Genomic DNA, 24,015 nt, shown 5'->3' with positions numbered 1-24,015 from the left:
AGTACACGTGAAATTAACACAGCATAGTGAATCAACTATAGTTCGATGAAAAAAAATAAAGTCACATTCTAAAGCACTGGGGGTTAGCCAAACGTCCAATGACAAGTGAATGGAAGATGAAGATGTAATACATATATACAATGGGATACTACTTAGTCATAAAAAGTAACAAAACTGGGTCATTTATAGTGATGTGGATGGACCTAGAGTCTCTCATACAGAGTGAAGTAAGTCAGAAAGAGAAAAAACAAATACTGTATATTAATGCAAATATATGGAATCTAGAAAAATAGTGCAGATGAACCTATCTGCAGGACAGGAATAAAGATGCAGATATAGAGAACGAACATATGGACCCAGGGGGAAGGAGAGGGTGGAACGAACAGGGAGAGTATGGTTGACATATATACATTACCATGTGTAAAATGGTAGTGTAAAAGGGCTTCCTGTGGAAGCTTCTGTATAGAAGGGCTTCCCTGGTAGCTCAGCTGGTAAAGAATCTGCCCACCATGCGGGAGATCTAGGTTCGATCCCTGGGTTGGGAAGATCCCCTGGAGAAGGGAAAGGCTACCCACTCCAATATTCTGGCCTGCAGAATTCCATGGACTGTATAGTCCACAGGGTCACAAAGAGTCGGACACGACTGAGTAGCTTTCACTTTCACTTCATGTGTAAGATAGACAGCTAGTGGGAAGCTGCCGTTTATGGTACAGGGGACTCAGCTTAGTTCTCTGCGGTGACCTAGATGGATGGGATGGCGGGGTGGGGGGGAGGTCCAAGAGGCAAGGAATGAGAGCTGATTCATTTCACTGTACGGTAGAAACTAACATCACATTGTAAAGGAATTATACTCTAATGATAAAGAATAAAAATGTAAGGCTCTAGGGGTTAGGAATTCAACATATGAATCTGACTGGAGACACAATTCAACCCACAACAGGGGTGTGGCGGGAGCTTGAGGCCGAGGTGCAGGGCCATGCCCCGGCACAGACTTCTTCACCCCCAGGACACTGGCAGGCAGGGAAGCCCCCCCACCCCCCGCCTCACCCGGCTGAGTTCTGCTCCTCCCGCCAGAACCACAGGCAGCAGATGGCCCTAAACAGACAGCAGCAAACCAGGACCATCAAACACCAGGGGCAAACCAAATGTCAGAGAATGAGAAAGTTGCTCTTGAAGAATATCATTTGATTAGACCGCATCACTTATCCAAAACAGATGGACTTTTCATAGTCCCCTGACAGTTCTGAATTTTTACCGCAATTACCCAACAGGTGCAGCCATCTCTTGCATTACCCTCCCTGCTGCAGTCAGGTTATAGAGTTTGGAAACACTGTGGCTTGACTCATCCAAGATCAGAGGTTGTGAACCTCAACTGCACACTGGAGTCCCGTGGGGGGCTTTGAAAATGCTGCCTGGGCCCCACCATTGAACTGGTCTAGGGGGGCGTGCAACCTGGATACTGAGACTTTTCTTTTGAAAGCTCCCAGGTGATCACAGTCATAGCGGAGGCTGAGAACCACTGGCTTGGAACCCTCCCAGAACCTAGCCATCTGCGTAGCTATAATGATGCATATTGATCGCAGATGGCATGGGATAGGTTTGTTGGGGGTTGTCTTTTGTTTGTTGCTTTCGAATGAAATGCATCAATATCTCTGTTCTCTAACTCTGCAGGGCCACGTGCTCTATTTTCTTTAGCCTAACTTTGATCGGTTGCTAAGGAGCCAAATCTTTGCCGTATGAAGTTCGCCTTTGACTTACACAAGCAGCACCTCAGCTGGAAACCGAGGCAGCAGAGTGAACTGTAGTAAGACCAGAATAGAACAGAAAATAGGTTTACATTCAGTGCAGTGTATGATCAGGAGTAATCGTGTGGACCATAGCATCTTTTTCCCCCCAAGGAAGCAGGTTGGTCTTGCCTACTCTATTCAGCAGAAAACACTGGTCTATGGCCACAGTGCATCTCTCCCTCTGCCTATCGGGTTCTTTTCCTTTTATTCTCTCTCTCTCTGACTGATTCTCTTTCCATCTTCTCATTTATTCTCATCCTCTTTCTCTTATGTACCTTCTCATGTTGTCTTTCTCTTTCCCTTTCTATCCTCAAAACTCTTACTCTCACCACTTTCACGGGTTGGAGTAGAGGGAGTGTAGATTCAATAGTTAAAATGCTCTGACAATCAGGACGTTATATGTGCAAACCCTTCCATCTTCTGGGACATCTCCTATTGCTTCTTGTAAAAGATGTGAGGAGAAACCACACAGCCAAGAGAACTAAGTAGGTCTCTCATTCCCTCAACCCATGAAGTCTTTCTCTCCCACAGTCTTCTCTTTCCAAATCTGCTATGTCACCCTGTTTGCTGGTCCCAGAAACTACTTAGGGAAGTTGGCTACACAAACTTGGGAAATAATAATAGTGATTGACTAGAGCATGCTTCTTACATGCCGGGCACCCTTCTTAGCACCTCTGACAGATAAGGAGACATAGCCAGAGATGGGGGTAGATTTCAAGCCCAGGCTTTGTGGTCCAGGGTCTTTATATTATGAGCATTTCAGAAGGCGAAGTGAGAGAAAAGATTACAGAGAAGGAGAGAGAGACACAGTAGAAAGCAGAAAGACAAAAGACAGAGACACGGGGGAGATGAAGAGACACAGCCACTAAGATGCAGAGAAGAAACAGGATGGGACCATAAAAACCTCAACAGTAACTATCACAGAGCCAGAGAGAGACCTGGTGAACACACTTCATATTGGCTGTGAATTGGGTAAAAACAATTCCATGTCTGGGGCCAATTTAGCTGAGAATCTCCAACTGTATGAAGTAAAAGTTTGACTTGGGTATAGCTTGAAAGAAAATTCTGATGTCATGGTTCACTGGTTTTGGAAAATGTGTGTTTGTTTCTGGTTCACCTGGTGTCTTTTGAAAAGGGAGAAAAAAATCCCCTTAAGCCTGAAAAGAAAAAAAAAAAGTAAAACATTGTATTTAAGTTTTGTTTAAGTCAGCCTTCAGAAAACCAAGGCAAAAATTCAGATATTTTTTCAAGTCTCATCATTGGCACTTGCCAATTGAAATCTTCAAAGACCCTGTTAAATCGAATGCCTAATCTAGTAGTTTCATTAGAAGTAAGTGGGGATAACAAGGCAGGATGGGGCTGCATTTCCTGGATCTGAAGTTCCAAGAGCACCCATTGTAGGCAAGTAGGGATGGATGGAACCTGTTGGTGGTTATAATTGGTAGAGGTATTGCATTGTGATTTTCAGGCCAATTCCAGTATCCTCAGCTAATCAATTTTATTTCTTTAATTTCTTAGTTTGGTAGGTGTTAGGATGCTAGTGACCTAAGACTTGTCTTTTGTGGTATGTTGGTGAGACCCTGAATCATTGACAGGCCTAATTTCCCTTCCAAATGGCTGCTGTCTGCTCATTCCATGCTGTGGTCACTTGAGTGTAAGATGGAGACCTAATTTAATTCAATAAAAGTTGCATGTTCTTCAATAGGTGAATGGGTAAGTGAACTATGGTACATCCAGACAGTGGAATATTATTCAGTGTTAAAAAGAAATGACCCATCAAGCTATAAAAAGACATGAAGGAACCTTAAATGCTTATGACTGTCTAAGTGAAAGAAACCAATCTAAAAATGCTACATACTATACAGCATTCTTTAAGTTTTGAGGTGAACCTAAAACTTTTCTAAAAAATAAAGTCTTTACTTTCAAATTGTGGTGCTGGAGAAGACTCTTGAGAGTCCCTTGGACAGCAAGGAGATCAAACCAGTCAATCCTAAAGGAAATTAACCTTGAATATTTATTGGAAGGACTGATGCTGAAGCTGACGCTCCCATACTTTGGCCACCTGATGAGAAGAGCCAACTCACTGGAAAAGACCCTGATGCTGGGAAAGATTGAGGGCAGGAGGAGAACGGGACAACAGAGGGTGAGATGGTTGGATGGCATCACCAACTCAATGGGCATGAGTTTGAGTAAGCTCCAGGAGATAGTGAAGACAGGAGAGCCTGGTGTGCTGCAGTCCATGGGGTCCTAAAGAGCTGGACATGACTTAGCAACTGTACAATAACACAAACATTTTAAAAAAGATTTATGTATTAAAGACTTGATAATCTCATTTGTTAGGATGCTACTAAACATGAAAATTCCCTTTCCTCTGTGATTTTTCCATCTCCTCTGAATCGGGTCCTATTTTTTGCTCAAATTGATTTTTGATAACTATTATGAGCCAAGTTTCTCTCTTTTACAAAGGAGACTTAGGCTCGGAAAGGCTATCGATATTTCCAAAGGACACAGCACATAGTAGAACTAGGACTTTTCAAACACAAGATTTTCCAAATTCTGAGCTTTCCCACTGCTTCTCCATCCTGAGACTCTGCTAGAGGTTTGACAGTCATTTCCATGCAGCTTTCTGTAGTTTCCTACTTATCTCCTGGGACTGAAAACTCTTCGCTCTCCGGTTCCATATTGCAATTCACAAAGACAATCCCAGAACTGATACGTGGGAGCCACCAGGACCCAGATTTCAACGAATAGAAATTGCTCCACAGGGCAGAGAGCTCCCCAGGGTAGAATGGACTGCCTCAGTAGTATCGACCTCCCCATCACCACAGATATTCAAGCAGACGATAGAAAAACAAGGATTCTTAAATTGGGATTCACAGATGAACTGTGGATCATCTAAAATTGCCCAGATTTTGAGTGTGGAGTCTACACATATATGGAGGAGAGTTTCACTAGGTTTTCACATTTTAGTTTGACCCAATAGTTGAGAACTTTTGAGGCCAAAAGTGGAGGAAAGGGTGGAATGAAATTATATCCCCAAGTTGATCACCCAAGAGTCTCCCTACTGAGTCATTTTCATGAGTGAAAATGAATCCTCAGGGATAATATCAAGCCAGGCATCAGCTGGAAGACTTGAATCTCCTGTGCTCCATCATAGGAGTCAGTGCTTTCCTAGGGTCAGGGTGAAATGAACTGCAAATTGCATAAAGAATAAGGGATCTTACTAAGGTGATGGAAGTGCTCTAAATGTGTACCATGTATTTCTACTGAAAAAAAAAAAACAGCTATATTTGAAAACACTAAAAACTAATATATAGACTGAAAAGACAGACTTGTGATTTTCCAGAAGAAGAGGTGTGAAGGAGGTATGGATTGGGAGTCTGGAGTTAGCAGAGGCAAACTATTATGTGTAGAATGGATAAACAGTAAGGTCCTACTGTATAGCCCAGGAACAATATTCAATATCCTGTGATAAGCCATAGTGGAAACGAATATAAAAATGTATGTATGTGTATAACTGAATCACTTTGCTCTCCAGCAGAAGTTAGCACATTGGAAATCAACTAAACTCCAATGAAATTTTTTTAAAAACAAATGTATATTAGTTTCTTAGGGCTTTTGTAGCAAAGTACCACCAACTTGGTGCCTCAAAACAAGAGAAAGTCACGTTAAGCTAATTATACCTACAACAAGCCTATTTTCAAACAAGGTCATGTGCTGAGCTCCTGGGGGTCGAGATTTCAATATATCTTGTTTGCTGTACACAATTCAATACACAGCAAAGTAAAATCATAGTTCTGCTTGCAAGTGTATGTAAATTTACAGAGATGGGTATATTTTATGATATGTCAGTTAAACTTTTTTTTTTTTTTTTTCCAGAATCTCCCAAGAAGTTTCCCACATGTTTTATTTAATCCTTGTGACAATCTTGCAGGAAGGTTCTTTTTTTTTTTTTTTTTTTTTTTTTGGAGGCTAATTACTTCACAACATTTCAGTGGGTTTTGTCATACATTGATATGAATCAGCCATAGATTTACACGTATTCCCCATCCCGATCCCCCCTCCCACCTCCCTCTCCACCCGATTCCTCTGGGTCTAAACAGAAACCTCAATAAAGTAGAGTTGGGAAACCAGAAGGGGGAGCTCTCACGCCCTCTGATGATAGCACAGCCCAAAGGAAGGAAGACTCCTTTTCTTTGCTGGTGAGGACTGAGCCAGTGAAAAGCCACGGAACCTTTGTTTACTATTACCCCCACTCCCACCCCAACTTGCTTTTCCTCTTTATAAAAGCCTTCTCCTTCTCTTGCTCCTTGGGGACTTGCAGTGACTCAATATGGTTGCAGACCCCAAAGTTAATATTCTCTGCTGATTCCGATGAAACCCACCTTTCATGGAGAAAAAATAGCAGTCTATTTGTTTCAAGTCAACATTTTAAATCAAATAATTTCTAAAGAGTGGCAAGGAGATTTTTCAAACCATTGCTGGCATTCTGAAGTTCATATAGACAGCACTATATCTTAGCACACCATCTGAAAGTTTCAAGTCATGTTTAGTGAACCAGCTATTCCATTTCTCATATATAGCTCAGAGAGACACTTGCATGAGTTTAGATAGCACAAAATTAGGAACAATCTAAATCTCTTGGTAAATAGATTGAGATATAGCCAATCATGGAATACTATGCAACAATGACAAAGAATGAGATAATTTGACATTTAGTGATATGGAAAGAAATCTGAGATAGATTGTTGTGAGGAGAAAAAAGCACAAACAGACTGATACAGGAAGCATGCCATTTGAATAAAACACAAAAAGTCGACATCAAAAAAAGTATACTACATGTAGTCTGAGGATACAAACGTAAAAAATAATATTGAGCATTTACTATGTTCCAGGCTCTGCTCCAACAGACTGACACATAATAAATTATTAACTTCTCAGAACTAATTAACTACTAATTATTATAGCCCATTTAATGAAGAGGAAGTTAGGACACAAAGAGGTTAAGTTACGTCTCCAAAGATATTATGTGGTGGAATCAGAATTTGAATCTAGGCTTGTCTGAATTCAAAGGACTCTTTCCACTCCGGACTGTTTTATGTATTCTGGAAGAATGCACATTAAAATAATGAATGTGCTTATACTCACTGGGAATATACTACATACCATCTTATAAATTGCTTTTTTCATCTACAAGTCTATTATGAACACTGCCCCCATTTCATTAAGTATTTCTCTTAAAAATGTACTTTGGTTTTTTTCCTTAATAACTCTTAGTCATCATGATAAACCTACTATGTTTGGGGAACTTGCAGGAGAGCTGGAGGTAATGTTAGAGACCACCTTGCTCACCTTCCTCGCTTATGAATGCAGCATATTCCCAATGAGTATAAGCACACACATCCACACACACACATATGTGTGTGTGCATGTCTGTGTGGTTATGTGTATAGAAAAATTTCACACATATAAAAAATTATCTGAGTAAGACAAAGCAGATTATTACCAGTGATGGCATTGGAATTACTGATATTTTATTCCTGGCATGTTTTTGCATTTTATAGTTTTTCTGTAAGGTACAGGCTTTACTTTATCAGCTGGAAAAAAATAAGTTTTTGTGAATGTTTTCTTCTGATCATTAAGTTAATATGTGTACCTTCTAATAGAGCTAATATTTTGTAACTATGTAATTGGAATTAAAATAAATAGCTGACCAAAAAAACCCAAAAGTCATGAGCGTTCACCTTCAGAAATGAGGTAGAGGGGAATTCATGACTCCAGTTAGTAATCAATGGGATTTTAATTTTTGGACTATTGTAGGAAATAATATAGAGAGATTTGTGTATCATTTACTCAGTTTCCCCTAATAATATGATTTTGCGAAATTTTTGTAAAATATCATTATCAGGACATTGACATTGGTATGATACACTGATAAACCCACCTATTTTTACTCATTCACGTGTGTGTGTTTGGCTCTATGCACTTTTAAAATTTTATCCATTTACTTTTGGCTGTGTTGAGTCTTTGATGCGATGCGCAGGCTTTCTCTAGTTCTGGTGAACGAGGGCTACTCTCTAGTTGTGGTGCGCAGGCTTCTCATTTCGGTGGCTCTAGGGCTTTTGGGCTTCAGTAGTTGTGGCTCATGGGGCTTAGTTGCCCCACAGCATGTGGAATTTTCCTGGGTGAAGAATCAAAAGTTCCATACATTCCACATGAATTTTAAAATCATTTTTTTACTATCTGTGAAACACTCTGTTGGAATTTTGATAAGATTTGCATTAAGTCTGTAGATTTTGAGGGGGTGGGGCAGCATGGACACTTAAATATTTTTCCAGTCTACAAACATGGGATATCTTTCCCTTTATTTTTATGTTATTCAATTTCTTTCATCAATGTTTTGTAATTTCCAGTATCAGGTCTTTCACCTCCTTGGTTAAATGTATTCCAGGTCTTTTGATGCCATAGTTTACTCTTAGCATGTAGAAATATAACTGATTTTTTCCGCGTTGAATTTATATCCTGAAAATTTAATGAATCCGTTTATTAGTTCTAAGGGTTTTTCTGGTGGCATCTTCAGGATTTTCTGTATATAAACTCATGTCATCTGCAAACGGAGACAATTTCACTTCTTCCTTTCCTACTTGGGTGCCGTTTGTCTCTTCCTCTTGCCTAATTACTTCTGACTAAGACTTCCAATACTATGTCAAGTAGAAGTGTTGAGAGTGATACCTTTGTCTTGTTTCTGATCTTAGAGGAAAAGGCTTCAGTTTTTCCCCATTAAAGTATGATGTGAGCTGTGGGTATGTCACATTTGGCCTTTATTATGTTGACATTCATTTCCTCTATACCTTATCTGCTGAGATTTTTTTAATCATGAGCAGATGTTGAGTTTTGGCAAATGCTTGTTCAGTATCTATTGAAATGAACATATGATTTTTATCCTTCATTCTGTCAGTGTGGTGTATCCTGTATATTGATTTGTATATGTTGACTCATTCTTACATTCTGGCAATAAATCCCATTTGATGGTACTGTATGACCCTTTAAATGTGCTGTTGAAATTTGTTTGCTAGTATTGTGCTGAGGTTTTCTGCATTCATACTTATCAGGAATATTGTCCTGGAATTTTCTTTTCTTGGAGATCCTTATCTGAGTTTGATATCAGGGTTCTGTTGGCCTCATAAAATGAGTTTAGGAGCAATTCCTTTCCTCTTCAAATATTTGTAAGAATTTGGGGAGGATTGACATTAATTATTCTTTAAATGTTTGGTAGAATTTACCCATGAAGCCATCTGGTCCTGGGCTTTTCTTTGTTAGGACTTTTTTGATTACTGATTTAATCTCTTTATTAATAATTGATCTGTTGAGATTCCCTATTTCTTCATGATTAAGACTTGGTAGTTCACATGGTTTTAGGAATTTATCCATTTCTTCCAAATTGTCCAATTTGTTGGTATGTAATTGTTCACAGTAGTCTCTTATGATCCTTTGTGTTTCTGTGGCATCAATTGTAATATATCCTCTTTCATTTTCATTTATTTTAATCTCTTTTTGTGTTAGTCTTGCTAAAGATTTCTCAATTTCATTTATCTTTACAAAAACTCAACTCATAGTATCATTGACCTTTCTATTATTTTTCTAGTCTCTATTTACATTTATCCAATATAACTATGTGTTCAATGATCATGAACCTAACTAGGTCATGGCCTAGTTAGTACATATAAGTATACTGCTGAGTTAAGCAGTATACATGGATTATCTTTTCTCAGTAATGTAACTTTATATTTTCTTGGAGTTGATAATTGCTTCAGTTTTTCATTTGCTTAGCTTTCACACTCCACAGAACTCCAGAAATCACTTTAGCACTGTTTTCCTCAGAGTCAAGTGAAACAGTTATATTCATCTCTCTCAAGTGCCTCTGTGTTCCTGTTCTAATCTGCTGTGGCTGTTCTCTGGGCCTAGTTCCCAACGTCATCTAGAGACATCCCCTCCAAACCATTCTTAAAATGACCTCTGTTTCTGCTTTCTGCTGGATCCCTCCCCTAGAAATCTTACTTTTCTGTCTTTTGGCTACTTCTTTTTAGAGGAACACTTTGTCCAATAGCTTTCTGAGAACTGACAAATACTAAGAAAAAAAAGCTTTCCCTTAATACTTGGTCGCTCGTTTGAATGGCATAGAATTCTTATTCAGAAATCATTATTAGTCAGAGAATTGAAATCATTGCTCTATTGTCTCTTAGTTTCCAGCATCATTGCTAAGAAAATTAATACCATACTCATTTCCAATTCTTTGTATATTGTCTCCTTTTTGTCTCTTTTGAAGCATTTCAGCTTTTCTTTATTCCCCTTGTTTTAAAATTAAATAATGATGTGTCTTAGTTTTATTATTATTATTGTTTTGTTCTGGTCATTGGGTTAGAAAGAGAGTGTTTTTCAAACCTGGAAAATATTTCTTGTATTTTTTTCTTTAATAGGTTTTCCTTTCTATGTAATTCCTGTTCTATTTTTTTTAAAACTCTCTTTAGTAAAATATTGAATCTCTTGGATTGATGCTCAAATTTAAAGTATGTATATATGTGTTTCTGTGTTTTTATCTTTTGGTACTACTTCCTCTGAGATGTCTCTGATTTTATTTTTCGACTCTTATGTTTATTTTGTTCTTTAAAAAGTTTGGTTATGATATTTTAATTTAAAAGATCTCTTTCATACATCTGATAATTTATCTATGCTTTCCTGTTTCATGGATATTTCATGAATTATAAAGTAAAATTAGCTATAATGATACCTAATATTAGTTGAACCATGGAGAACTTTGTGAAGAAGTTTGTGAAATTAGCTTCTTTAATCCCCAGAACCATGGATTGAGATAAGGGAGTGGTTCTCTAAAACAAAAGAAAGGCATCAATAATAGAAGAAAAGGAAAGGAATGTGGAATGCGAAAAAAGGATAGACAGCCATGACAGAATGATTCAAAGTAATATATACCTACCAGGAGAAGGGGACACCAGAGGATGAGATGGTTGGATGGCATCACCGATTCAATGGACATGAGTTTGAACAAACTCTGAGGGATAGTGAAGGGCAGGGAAGACTGGGGCCCTGTGGTCCATGGGGTTGCAAAGAAGCTCGACAAGACTTAGCAACTGAACAGCAACAACCAGGGCCCAGGCACCGTTGTAGGCCCAGGGGCTGGGACCTTGGAGAGGGTGATAAGACACCATTCCTGCTGTATTCACGTCCTTTAGTATAGTTGAAAGCTAATGGCATTTGCCACTTGTCAGTCCCTGATGAATTCCTCCCCCAGTGCCTTGAAGCAGCCAGGAGCTCTGCAGGAAAGGCATCCTGGAACAGGAGGAGGAGAGGGAGGGGACCTCAGAGTTGCTCCTTCTTTCTGAAAAACTTTGATGGGAAAATTGTCAGCTGTACTCCCACTCTCTCTGAAAGTCAGTGTGATGCTGCATCCATCTTAATCACCATCGGAGAGAGCAGGCATTTTAATAAGCAGCATTATTCATGAAAACTGTGTTCTCCTTTCCCACTTCCTTCCAAAATAAGATAGACGTGAACTTGGAATGAACTCCTCATTTGTCTCCTTCTTGCCTCTTCTTTATATTGAAACCTGTTACCTTCCTACCATGGTCTCCATCCTCTGGACATCTCTGGGGAATGAGTGAGGAGCAGCTGTCCACCTGGGGGCGGGGAGGAGGGAGAGTGTGGCTGGAGGTGTCTGGGCCCCTAGAGTGTAGGGACCTGTCACTACAAATTGAGAGGCCAAAGAGATGGGACCCTTGCTGTGGTGGAACCTAGAAGTCATTCACTGAACCAGCGACTTATTTAACAAGTAAATGTGTGCTTTGCTGAGAACACAGTGAATCAGATATGATTTCTATCTCTGGCATGCATACATGCTAAGTTGCTTCAGTAATGCCTGACTCTTCATGACCCTATGAACTGCAGTCTGCCAGGCTCCTCTGTCAACGGGATTCTCCAGGCAAGAATACTGGAGTGGGTTGCCACACCCTTCTCCAGGGGATCTTCTCAACCCAGGGATCGAACCCGCGTCTCTTATGTCTCCTGCATTGGCAGGCAGGTTCTTTACCACTAGTGCCACCTGGGAAGCCTTCTATCTCCAGAGGAACTATCAATTCATTTAAGAACTAGTTTTGAGCTGTGGAACAGACCCCAGACAAGATTCTTAGTATGCATATGCATTATGCATTGTAATTCATTGCATTATTGGGACACCTACATATTTTAGGTATTGTACTAGACACTGGGCTTATAGAAACATAGAAAGTCCAAGCCTTTGTTCTACTCAGGGTCTAGAAGAGAAGGTTAGGAAAAGAAAAAGAAATCTATAAAACATATTATATATTGTGGGGGATGACACAGGTAACAGCTCACAATTTCTCCTTTCTAGAAACTTCTCTGTGTGTTTCAGAGGCACTAATCCCATTCTGTGCTCAGAGATGAGCGCATGAACAGAGGCTGGCCAAGTAGAGCATTGAACCTTCCTATAGATAGTGATTGTTTCAGAGATGGAGCAGGACTCAGAGTGAATAATGCAACACTGTGTGGAGACACTGCTGGGACCATTGGAATAAGGGATGTGTTTATATTAGGATTTTTCATTGTGTACCTTGCTACCATATGGAGAGAGAGTTGTTGTTGAGTCTCTCTGTCATGTCTGACTCTTTGCGACCCCATGGACTGCAGCACACCAGGCTTCCCTGTCCTTCACTATCTCCTGGAGTTTGGTCAAACTCATGTCCATTGAGTCAGTGATGCCATCCAACCATCTCATCCTCTGTCATCCCTTTCGCCTCTTGCCCTCAATCTTTCCCAGCATCAGGGTCTTTTCCAGTGAGTCTGTTCTATACATCAGGTGGCCAAAGTATTGGAGTTTCAGCTTCAGCATCAGTCCTTCCAAAGAATATTCAGGAGATAGCCTGCCTGAGAATAAAACCAATGAGGAGCAAAATAGAGCAGAGATGAAAAGATATCAAACCCTTTTGACACTGAGTGCCTGGAACCAGTCACACCTAAAGTAGTCATACAAGAGTAATCCTTAAACTCTTGGGGATTTTAGGGAGGCCTCAATTGTTGGGCTTCACTTAACTGTGCATTGTAGATACTTTTTTAAGATTTTTTTTACAAACTGAAGATTTATGCAAATCCTACATGGAGCAAGTCTATCATCATCATTTTTCTGACAACATTTGCTCATTTTATGTTTCTGTGCCAAATTTTGGTAATTCTCACAATATTTAAAATTTTTCCATATTTTATTTGTTATGATGATCAGTGATCATCATGTTATCAGTGATCTTGGACTTTACTACTTTGGCTCACTGAAGGCTCAGATGACAGCATATATTTTAGCAATACAGTATTTTCAAAAGATAATTCTTTCTTTATTTGGCTGGGCCAGGTCTCAATTTTGGCATGCAAGATCTTCAGTTGCAGCATGTGGGATCTAGTTCCCTGACCAGGAATGGAACCCTTGAATTGGGAGTACTTGGAGTCTTGGCCACTGGACCACCAGGGAAGTCCCCAGCAGTGAAGTATTTTTAAATTAAGATATACACATTGCTTTCTAAGATATAATGCTATTGCATACACAATAGACTACAGTAGAGTGTAAACATAACATTTATATGCACTGGGAAACCAAAAAATTTGTGTGACTTGCTTTATTGTGATATTTCACCATTGTTGTTCAGTAACTAAGTCGTGTCTGTCTCTGCAACTCCATGGACTGCAGCACACCAGGCTTCCCTGTCCTTCACTATCTCTCAGAGTTTGTCTGTTGAGAAGGTGATTCCATCCAACATCTCATCCTGTCATCCTCTTCTCCTGCCTTCAATCTTTCCCAGCATCAGGGTCCTTTCCAATGAGTCAGTTCTTCACATCAGGCAGCCAGAGTTTCAGCTTCAGCATCAGTCCTTCCAATGAATATTCAGGTCTGATTTCCTTTAGGATGGACTGGTTTGATCTCCTTGCAGTCCAAGGGACTCCCAAGAGTCTTCTCCAGCATCACAGTTTGAAAGCATCAATTCTTGGGTGCTCAGCCTTCTTTATGGTTCAACTCTCACATCTGTACACAACTACTAGAAAAATCACAGTTTTCGCTATACAGATCTTTGCTGGCAAAGTGATGCCTCTGCTATTTAATACACTGCTTAGGTTTGTCATAACTTTTCTTACAAAGAGCAATTGTCTTATAAATTTTGTGGCTGCAGTCACCATGCTCTGTGATTTTGGAGCCCCAAATAAAATCAGTCACTGTTTCTACTTTTTACCCATCTATTTGCCATGAAGTGATGGGACTGGATGTCATGGTCTTAGTTTTTTGAATGCCAAGTCTTAAGCTAGCTTTTTTACTCTCCTCTTTCACTCTCATCAAGAGGCTCTTTCTTTAGTTCCTCTTCACTTTCTGCCATTAGAGTGTTATCATCTGCATATCTGAGGTTGTTGATGTTTCTCCTGGCAATCTTGACTCCAGCTTGTGATTCATCCAGCCTGGCATTTCCCATGATGTGCTCTGCATAGAAGTTAAACAAGCAGGTGACAGGATACACAGCCTTGGTGTGTTCCTTTCCCGATTTTGAACCAGTCCATTGTTCCATATCAGGTGCTAACTGTTGCTTCTTGACCTGCAAACAGTTATCTCAGGAGGCAGGTGGCCTGGTATTGCCGTCTCTTGAAGAATTTTCCACAGTTGTGATCCACACAGTCAAAGGCTTTAGCATAGTCAGTGAAGCAGAAGAAGATGTTTTCTTGGAATTCCCTTGCTTTTTTGGTGATCCAGCAGATGTTGGCAATTTGATCTCTGGTTCCTCTGCCTTTTCTAAATTCAGCTTGTGCATGTGGACGTTCTCAGTTCATGTACTGTTGAACCTAGCTTGAAGGATTTTGTTCATTACTTTGCTAGCATGTGAAATCACTGCAATCACTACGGTAGTTTGAGCATTCTTTGGCACTGTGTTTGGGACTGGAATGAAAACTGACCTTTTTCAGTCCTGTGGCCACTGCTGAGTTTTCCAAATTTGCTGGCATATTGCGTGTAGCACTTTAACAGCATCATTGCTTTCCTGTGACGTTCACTTTATTGCAGTGGTCTAGAACTGAGCCCTCAGTACCTCCCAGGGCTGCCTTGATGTGGATCATTAAATCTCCCCTTTGATCTAAGCCAGTTTGAGCTCTGTTCCTAACTAATATAGAATCTGATACATATTAATATTTCCCAACTCTTCAGCCTTTGTAGAATCAAAGAGGGCCATGTGTCAGGTGTCTCCAATTCCTAAAATGAGATTTTATTTTTTATACAGGAAAAAAAATAAGAAAAATGAGATCCAGAGAAGTTAATTATTTTCCTAAGATCACACGATCACAACTCTGCCACATAGCAGAGTTGAGATTTGGATTTAAGTTAGTCTGATTCCAAAGAAAAAGCTCTTCATCATCATGATGGAGGCCCCATATAACTTACACTCAGAAAATACAGTCTTGAATCCCAGAGGGCTGGGATGGGGGGCATGGTAGAAAGCTCAAGAGGCAGGGATATATATATATTCATGACTGATTCGAGTTGTTGTATGGCAGAAATCAGCACAACATTGTAAAGCAATTATCCCCCAATTAAATTTAAAAAATAAATAAAATGTACTCTTAACTGTCAATCACCAGAATTTTAAGGGGGTTTCCCGGTGGCTCAGTCAGTAAAGAATCTACCTTCAGTATAGGAGATGCAGGAGACCCGGGTTCAATCCTTGGGTTGGGAAGATTTTCTGGAGAAGGAAATGGAAACCCACTCCAGTAGTCTTGCCTGGGAAATCCCATGGACAGAGGAGCCTGGTGGGTTACCATCCATGGGGTCTGAAAGAGTTGGATATGACTTAATAGAAATTGTGCATGTGTGCATGTGTGTGTATATTATTTAATAATCACAAAATATCTACGAATTGGATACTTTTATGCTCACTTTACAAATGAGAAAACTGAGGTTCAGAGAGTTAACTTGGGCAAGATCACTTACCATTAAGAGGCAAATCATGGATTGGAACTGAAACTGCTCTTGTTCCAAAGGTCCCTTCATGTTCTTTCCAGAAAATCAGTTTCCCAAACTTACTCAGTGGTATCTACAGGGGATCTGATTTTATCTCCAGGAATGCCTTGGCTGTGGTGCACAGCTACAGTCCGTCTTGCTGCTGTCCCAAATCTCTTCACCCTGCGTACTTTCCAATACCCAAGGGAAGAGAAAGTACTGAGCTCTTTGGGTAAAAATGGCATTTTAAAAAATGCTCTTGGAGAGCAAGATGGTGGAGGAGTAGGTGGATGTGAAGTACATCTCTCTCCATGGATACATCAGGAATATACCTTCAGACACAAAAGTGTATGCAGCACACCAGCTGAGAGCAGACAGGAGTACCTGACCAGTGGAAGAGAATATATAGAACCACGCAAAACTCAGGATCAAGTCCTGAGCCCTGGGAGTGGGAGCACTGACTCCAAAACCCTAGACTACCAGATAACTAACCCTCAGTTCAGTTCAGTTCAGTCGCTCAGTCGTGTCCGACTCTTTGCGACCCCATGGACTGCAGCACGCCAGGCCTCCCTGTCCATCACCAACTCCCAGAGTTTACTCAAACTCATGTCCATAGAGTCAGTGATGCCATCCAGCCATCTCATCCTCTGTCGTCCCCTTCTCCTCCTGCCCCCAGTCCCTCCCAGCATCAGGGTCTTACCAAACTTAGGAGGGCAGAACCCAAAAGGAAGAAAGAATTCAGCCTTAAAGCCTGGGAAAAGGAGACCTCAAACACAGTTAAGTTCAAAACAAAAATAATGAAAAGGCAGAGAAATACTGCGCAAATGAAGGAACAAACTAGAAACTCAGAAGCCCAAATAAATGAAGAGGAAACGGGCAAACTGCCTGAAAAAGAATCCAGAATAACGAGAGTAAAGGTGATCAAAAACCTTGAAAACAAAAAGGAGAAAATGCAAGAATCAATTAACAAGACTTAGAAGAATTAAAGAATAAACATACAAAGACAAACAAAACAATTACTGAAACTAAAAATACTCTAGAAGGAATCAATAGCAGAATATCTGAAGCAGAAGAACAAATCAGTGAACTGGAAGATAAAATGGTAGAAATAACTTCTGAAGAGCAGAATAAAGTAAAAAGAATGAAAAGAACTGAGGATAGTCTCAGAGACCTCTGGAACAATATCAAATGCAACAACATTTGAATTATAGGGGTCCCAGAAGAAGAAAAGAGAAAGAAAGATGAGAAAATTTTTGAAGAGAGTATAGTTGAAAATTTCCCCAACATAGAAAAGGAAATAGTCAATCAAGTCCAAGAGGTGCAGATTCCCATACAGGATAAACCCAGGGAGAAACAAGCCAAGACACATATTAATCAAACTAACAAGGATTAAACACAAAGAAAGAATATTAAAAGCAGCAAGGGAAAAGCAATAAGTAACATACAAGGGAAACCCCATATGTTTAACATCTGATCTTTCAGCAGAAACTCTGCAGGCCAGAAGGGAATGGCAGGATATATTTAAAGTACTGAAAGGGAAAAATCTACAACCAACATTACTGTACCCAGCAAGGATCTCATTCAAAATTGATGGAGAAATAAAAAGCTTTTCAGACAAGCAAAAGTTAAGAGAATTCAGTACCACCAAACCAGCTTTACAACAAATGTTAAAGGGACTTATATAGTCAAGAAATACAAGAGAAGAAAAAGATCTACAAAATCAAGCCCCAAACAATTAAGAATATGGCATTAGGAACACATATATCAATAATTACTTTAAATGTAAATGGATTAAATGCTCCAACCAAAAGACACAGACTGGCTGAATGGCTACAAAAACAAGACCAACATATATGCTGTCTACAAGAAACCCACTTCAGACCTAAAGACACATATAGACTGAAAGTGAGAGGATGGAAAAATATATTCCATGCAAATGGGAAGCAAAAGAAAGCTGGAGTAGCAATTCTCATATCAGACAAAATAGACCTTAAAATAAAGAAGATTACAAGAGATAAGGAAGGACACCACATAATGATCAAGGGATCAATCCAAGAGGAAGACATAACAATTGTAAATATCTATGTACCCAATATAGGGGCACTTCAATACATAAGACAACACTAACAGACATAAAAGCAGAAATTGACAGTAACACAATAATAGTAGGAGACTTTGACACCCCACTCACACCAATGGACAGATCATCAAAACAGAAAACGAATAAGGAAACACAAGTCTTAAATGATACATTAGATGAGATGAATCTCATCAATATCTTCAGGACATTCCACCCAAATGCAGGAGAATACACCTTCTTCTCAAGTACACATGGAACATTCTCCAGGATAGACCACATCTTGGGTCACAAATCAAACCTCAGTAAATTTAAGAAAATGGAAATCATATGAAGCATCTTTTCTGACCACAATGCTCTGAGACTAGATATCAATTACAATAAAAAAAAACTGTAAAAAACAGAAACACATAGAGATTAAACAATATATTTTTAAACAATGAACAGGTTACCAAAGAAATCAAAATGGAAATAAAAAAATTTCTAGAAACAAATGACATGAAAATACAACAATTTAAAACCTATGAGATGCAGCAAAAGCAATTATAAGAGGGACGTTTATAGCAATACAATCCTACCCCAAGAAATAAGAAAAACATCAAATAGACAATTTCTAACTTTACACCTAAAACAACTGAAAAAAGAAGGAAGAAAACCTCCAAAATTAGCAGAAGGAAAAAAGTCATTAAGATCAGAGCAGAAATGAATGAAAAAGAAATGAAAGAAGCAATAGTAAAGATTAATAAAACCAAAAGCTGGTTGATAAACAAAATGGACAACCTTTAGCCAGACTCATCAAGAAAAAAAGAGAGAAGAATCAAGTCAACACAATTAGAAATGAAAAAGGAGAGGTTACAACAGACAATGCAGAAATACAAAGGATTATAAGAGACTATTATGAACAACTATATGGCAATAGAATGGATAACCTGGAAGAAATGGACAGATTCTTAGAAAAGTTCAGTCTTCCAAGACTGAACCAGGAAGAAATAGAAATTATGAACAACCCAATTACAAGCACTGAAATTGAAGCTGTGATCAAAAATCTCCCCCAAAACCAAAGCCCAGGACCAGATGGCTTCACAGGAGAATTCTATCAAACATTTAGAGAAGAGCTAATACCTATCCTTCTAAAACTCTTTCAAAAACTTGCAGAAGAAGAGACACTTCCAAACTCATTCTATGAGGACACCATTATCCTGATACCAAAACCAAAGACAACATAAAAAAAGAAAACTACAAGCCAATATCATTGATGAACATAGATGCCAAAATCCTCAGCAAAATTTTAGCAAACAGAATTCAACAACACATTAAAAAACTCATACACCATGATCAAGTTGGGCTTATTCCACGGATGCAAGGATTCTTCAATATATGCAAATCAGTCAATGTGATACACCATATTAACAAATTGAAAGATAAAAACCATATGATAGTCTCAGTAGATGAAGAAAAAGCCTTTGACATAATTAAGGACCCATTTATGATTAAAACTCTTCAAAAAATGGACATAGAAGTAACCTACCTCAACATCATCAGTTCAGTTGCACAGTCATGTTTGACTCTTTGCCACCACATGGACTACAGCATGTCATGCTTCTCTGTCCATCATTAACTCTCGGAGCTTACTCAGACTCATGTCCGTAGAGTCAGTGAAGCCATCCAACCATCTCATCCTCTGTAGTCCCCTTCTCTTCCTGCCTTCCATCTTTCCCAGCATCAGGGTCTTTTCCAATGAGTCAGTTCTTCACATCAGGTGGCCTAAGTGTTGGAGTTTCAGCTTCAACATCAGTCCTTCCAATGAATATTTAGGAATGATTTCATTTAGGATGGACTGGTTGGATCTCCTTGTAGTCCAAGGGACTCTCAAGAGTCTTCTCCAACACCACAGTACAAAAGCATCAATTCTTCCACACTCAGCTTTCTTTATATCCCAACTCTCACATCTATACATGACCACTGGAAAAACCATAGCCTTGACTAGATGGACCTTTGTTGGCAAAGTAATGTCTTTGCTTTTTAATATGCTGTCTAGGTTTGTCATAGCTCTTCTTCTAAGGAGCAAGCGTCTTTTAATTTCATGGCTGCAGTCACCATCTGCAGTGATTTTGGAACCCAAGAAAATAAAGTCTCTCACTGTTTCCATTGTTTCCCCATCTATTTGCCATAAACTAATGGGACTGGATGCCATGATCTTAGTTTTCTGAATGTTGAATTTTAAGCCAACTTTTTCACTCTCCTCTTTTACTTTAATCAAGAGGCTTTTTATTTCTTCTTTGCTTTCTGCCATAATGGTGGTACCATCTGCATATCTGAGGTTATTGATACTTCTCCCAGCATTCTTGGTTCCAGTTTGTGCTTCATCCAGCCAGGTATTTCTCATGATGTACTCTGCATATAAGTTAAATAAGCAGGGTGACAATATACAACCTTATATATAAAGGAAAGTACTCCTTTCCTGATTTGGAACCAATCTGTTGTTCCATGTCCAGTTCTAACTGTTGCCTCTTGGCTTGCATACAGGTTTCTCAGGATGCAGGTCAATGGGTCTGGTATTCCCTTCTCTTTAATAATTTTCCACAGTTTGTTGTGATCCACACATTCAAAGGCTTTGGCGTAGTCAACAAAGCAGAGGTAGATGTTTTTCTGGAACTCTCTTGCTTTTTCTATGATCCAGCAGATATTGGCAATTTGATCTCTGGTTTCTCTGCCTTTTCTAATTCAAGTTTGAACATCTGGAAGTTCACAGATCACATACTGTTGAAGCCTTGCTTGGAGAACTTTGAGCATTACTTTACTAGCATGTGAGATGAGTGCAATTGTGTGGTAGTTTGAGCATTCTTTGGCATTGCCTTTCTTTGGGATTGGAATGAAAACTGACACTTTTCAGTCCTGTGGCCACTGCTGAGCTTTCCAAACTTGCTGGCATATTGAGTGCAGCACTTGCACAGCATCATCTTTTAGGATTTGAAATAGCTCAACTGGAATTCCATCACTTCCACTAGCTTTGCTCATAGTGATGTTTCCTAAGGCCCACTTGACTTTGCATTCCAGCATGTCTGGCTCTAGGTGAGTGATCACACCATTGTGGTTATCTGGGTCATGAAGATAGTAACATAGCAAAGGCCATATATGATAAGCCTACAGCAAACATTATTATCAATGGTGAAAAACTGAAAGCATTCCCCCTAAGATCAGGAACAAGACTGGGGTGTCCACTTTCACCACTATTATTCAGCATAATTTTGGAAGTCCTAGCTATAGCAATCAGAGAATCAAAAGTAGTAAAAGAAATCCAGATTGGAAAAGAAGTAAATCTCTCACTGTTTGCAGATGACATGATACTGTGCATAGAAAACCCTAAAGATATTATCAGAAAATTACTAGAGCTAATCAGTGAGTTTAGCAAAGTCACAGGATACAAAATCAATACACAGAAATCACTTGCATTTCTATACACTAAAAATGAAAAATCAGAAAGAGAAAAGACAACTCTCAGAATGGGAGAAAATATTAACAAATGAAACAACTGACAAAGGATTAATTTCTAAAATATACAAGCAGCTTACACAACTCAATACCAGAAAAACAAACAACCCAATCAAAAAGTGGGAAAAAGGACCTAAACAGACATTTCTCCAAAGAAGACATACAGATGGCTAACAAACACATGAAAAGATGCTCAACATCATTCATTATTAGAGAAATGCAAATCAAAACTACAATGAACTATGACCTCACACCAGTCAGAATGGCCATCATCAAAACGTCTACAAACAATAAATGCTGGAGAATGTGTGGAGAAAAGGGAATGCTCTTGCACTGTTGGTGGGAATGTAAATTGATGCAGCCACTATGGAAGACAGTATGGAGCTTCCTTAAAAAACTAGCAGTAAAACCACCATATGACCCAGCAATCCCGCTCCTAGCCATACACTCTGAGGAAACCAAAATAGAAAAAGACATATGTATTCCATTGTTCATTGCAGCACTATTTACAATAGTTAGAACATGTAAGTAACCTAGATGTCCATTGACAGATGAATGGATAAAGAAGTTGTGGTACATATACTCAATGGAATATTACTCAGTCATGAAAGGAATGCATATGAGTCAGTTTTAATGAGGTGGATGGATCTAGAGCCTGTTTATACAGAGTGAAGTAAGTCAGAAAGAGGAAGATAAATATCATATACTAACACATATATATGGAATCTAGAAAAATAGTACTGAGGAATTTATTTTCAGGGCAGCAATGGAGAAATGGACATAGAGAATAGACTTATGGACAGGGGAAGAGGGGAGGAGAGGGCGAGATGTATGGAGAGAGTAACATGAAAACTTACATTAATATATGTAAAATAGAGAGCCAACGGGAATTTGCTGTATGGCTTAGGAAACTCAAACAGGGACTCTGTCAATCTAGATGTGTGGGATGGGGAGGGAGATGGGAGGGAGGTTCAAAAGGGAGGGGATATATGTGCAAACATGGCTGATTCATGTTGAGGTTTGACAGAAAACAACAAAATTCTGTGAAGCAATTATCCTTCAGTTAAAAAATAAATAAATTTTTTAAAATGCTCTTTCTACCTCTACCTTCAACAGTCATGGAAATATCATTGTATAGTTTACTTTTAATCTGATTTTCTTCTCTCTTATTTATTTTTTTATTTTTAGTTGGAGGATAATTGCCTTATAATGTTATGTTGGCGTCTGCCTACAATAACATGAATCAACCATAAGTATGTTATATATGGTAGAATATGTATGACAATGCTACTTTCTCAGTTCATCCCACCCTCTTCTTCCCCCGCTATGTCCACCAGTCTTTTCTCTACATCTGTCTCTCTATTCCTGGTCTGCAAATATTAATAGGTTCATCAGTATCACTTTTCTAGATCCCATATATATGTGTTAATATATGATATTTGTTTTTCTCTTTCTGACTTACTTCATTCTGTATAAAATCTTATTTTTTAAATAGCACACATGCTAAAACTCAAACAGTACAAAAGTATTTACGATGAAGACTAGGTCTCTCTCCCACCTACAATCCTAGCTCCAACTGTAACAGGGACAGCTACCACCGATGATTCACATGGTTACTCTAAAGATGATCTGTGCACACACAAACACTCAGAGCCCTTAAGTTCCATGCATCTAAGGCCATCGTTCTTAACCAGCAGTGCTTTAGCATTGCTCTCCCCAGGGATCATCTAGTAATGTCTGGAGATATTATAGAGTGAAGTAAGTCAAAAGAGAAACACCAATACAGTATATTAACACACATATATGGAATTTAGAAAAACAATAATAACGACCCTATATGCAAGACAGCAAAAGAGACACAGATGTAAAGAACAGACTTTTGGACTCTGTGGGAGAAGGCAAGGGTGGGACGGTATGAGAGAATAGCATTGAACCATGTATATTACCATATGTAAAATAGATGACCAGTGCAAGTTTGATGCATGAAGCAGGGCACTCAAAGCTGGTGCTCTGGGGCAACCCAGAGGGATGGGGTGGGGAGGGAGGTGGGAGGGGGTTCAGGATGGGGGGACACATGTACGCCCATGTTGATGTATGGCAAAAACCACCATAATGTTGTGAAGTAATTAGCCACCAATTAAAATTAATTAATTTTTTAAAATTTATTTATTTATCTATATATTTGGCTACACTGGGTCTCCGTTGCTGTACATGGGCTTTCTCTAGCTGCTGTGAGCAGGGGCTTTTCTCTAATTATGGTGTATGGAATTCTCCTTGCAGTGGCGTCTCTGGTTGCACAGCACAGGTTCTAGGGCACATGGGCTCAGTAGCTGGAGCTCCCAGGCCCTAGAGCACAGGCTCAGTAGTTGTGGAGCATGGGCTTAGTTGCTCTGCAGCTCATGCGGGATCCTCCCAGACTAGGGATCAAACTCATGTCCTTTGCATTGCAAAGCAGATTCTTAACCATTAGACCACCAGGGAAGTCCTGGAGACATTTCTTATTGTCATGGCTTGAGAGGGGTAGGGATTGCCTCTGGCATCTGGTTGGTAGATGCTGCAGATCATCCAACAACGCATAGAACAGCCCCTCCACAACAGGGAATTATCTG

The 24,015-nt window shown here is 39.3% G+C and overlaps 1 protein-coding gene across 1 annotated transcript in view; it reads right to left on the bottom strand.

The window, feature by feature from the left end:
- The window catches only part of SHISA9 (shisa family member 9), a 515,393-nt gene that overhangs the window by 8,202 nt on the left and 483,176 nt on the right, over nt 1–24,015 (bottom strand). Inside the window, exon 4 of the mRNA XM_043914353.1 lies at nt 1,048–1,095. Within this exon, the coding sequence (XP_043770288.1) occupies nt 1,048–1,095 (48 nt within the window). The remainder of the gene's footprint in view (nt 1–1,047; nt 1,096–24,015) is intronic.

Source organism: Cervus elaphus, chromosome 10 (assembly GCF_910594005.1).
Source record: "Cervus elaphus chromosome 10, mCerEla1.1, whole genome shotgun sequence".
Taxonomy (NCBI): domain Eukaryota; kingdom Metazoa; phylum Chordata; class Mammalia; order Artiodactyla; family Cervidae; genus Cervus; species Cervus elaphus.
Note: the sequence above shows the minus strand (reverse complement) of the source record. Positions and strands in the feature narration are given on the sequence as shown.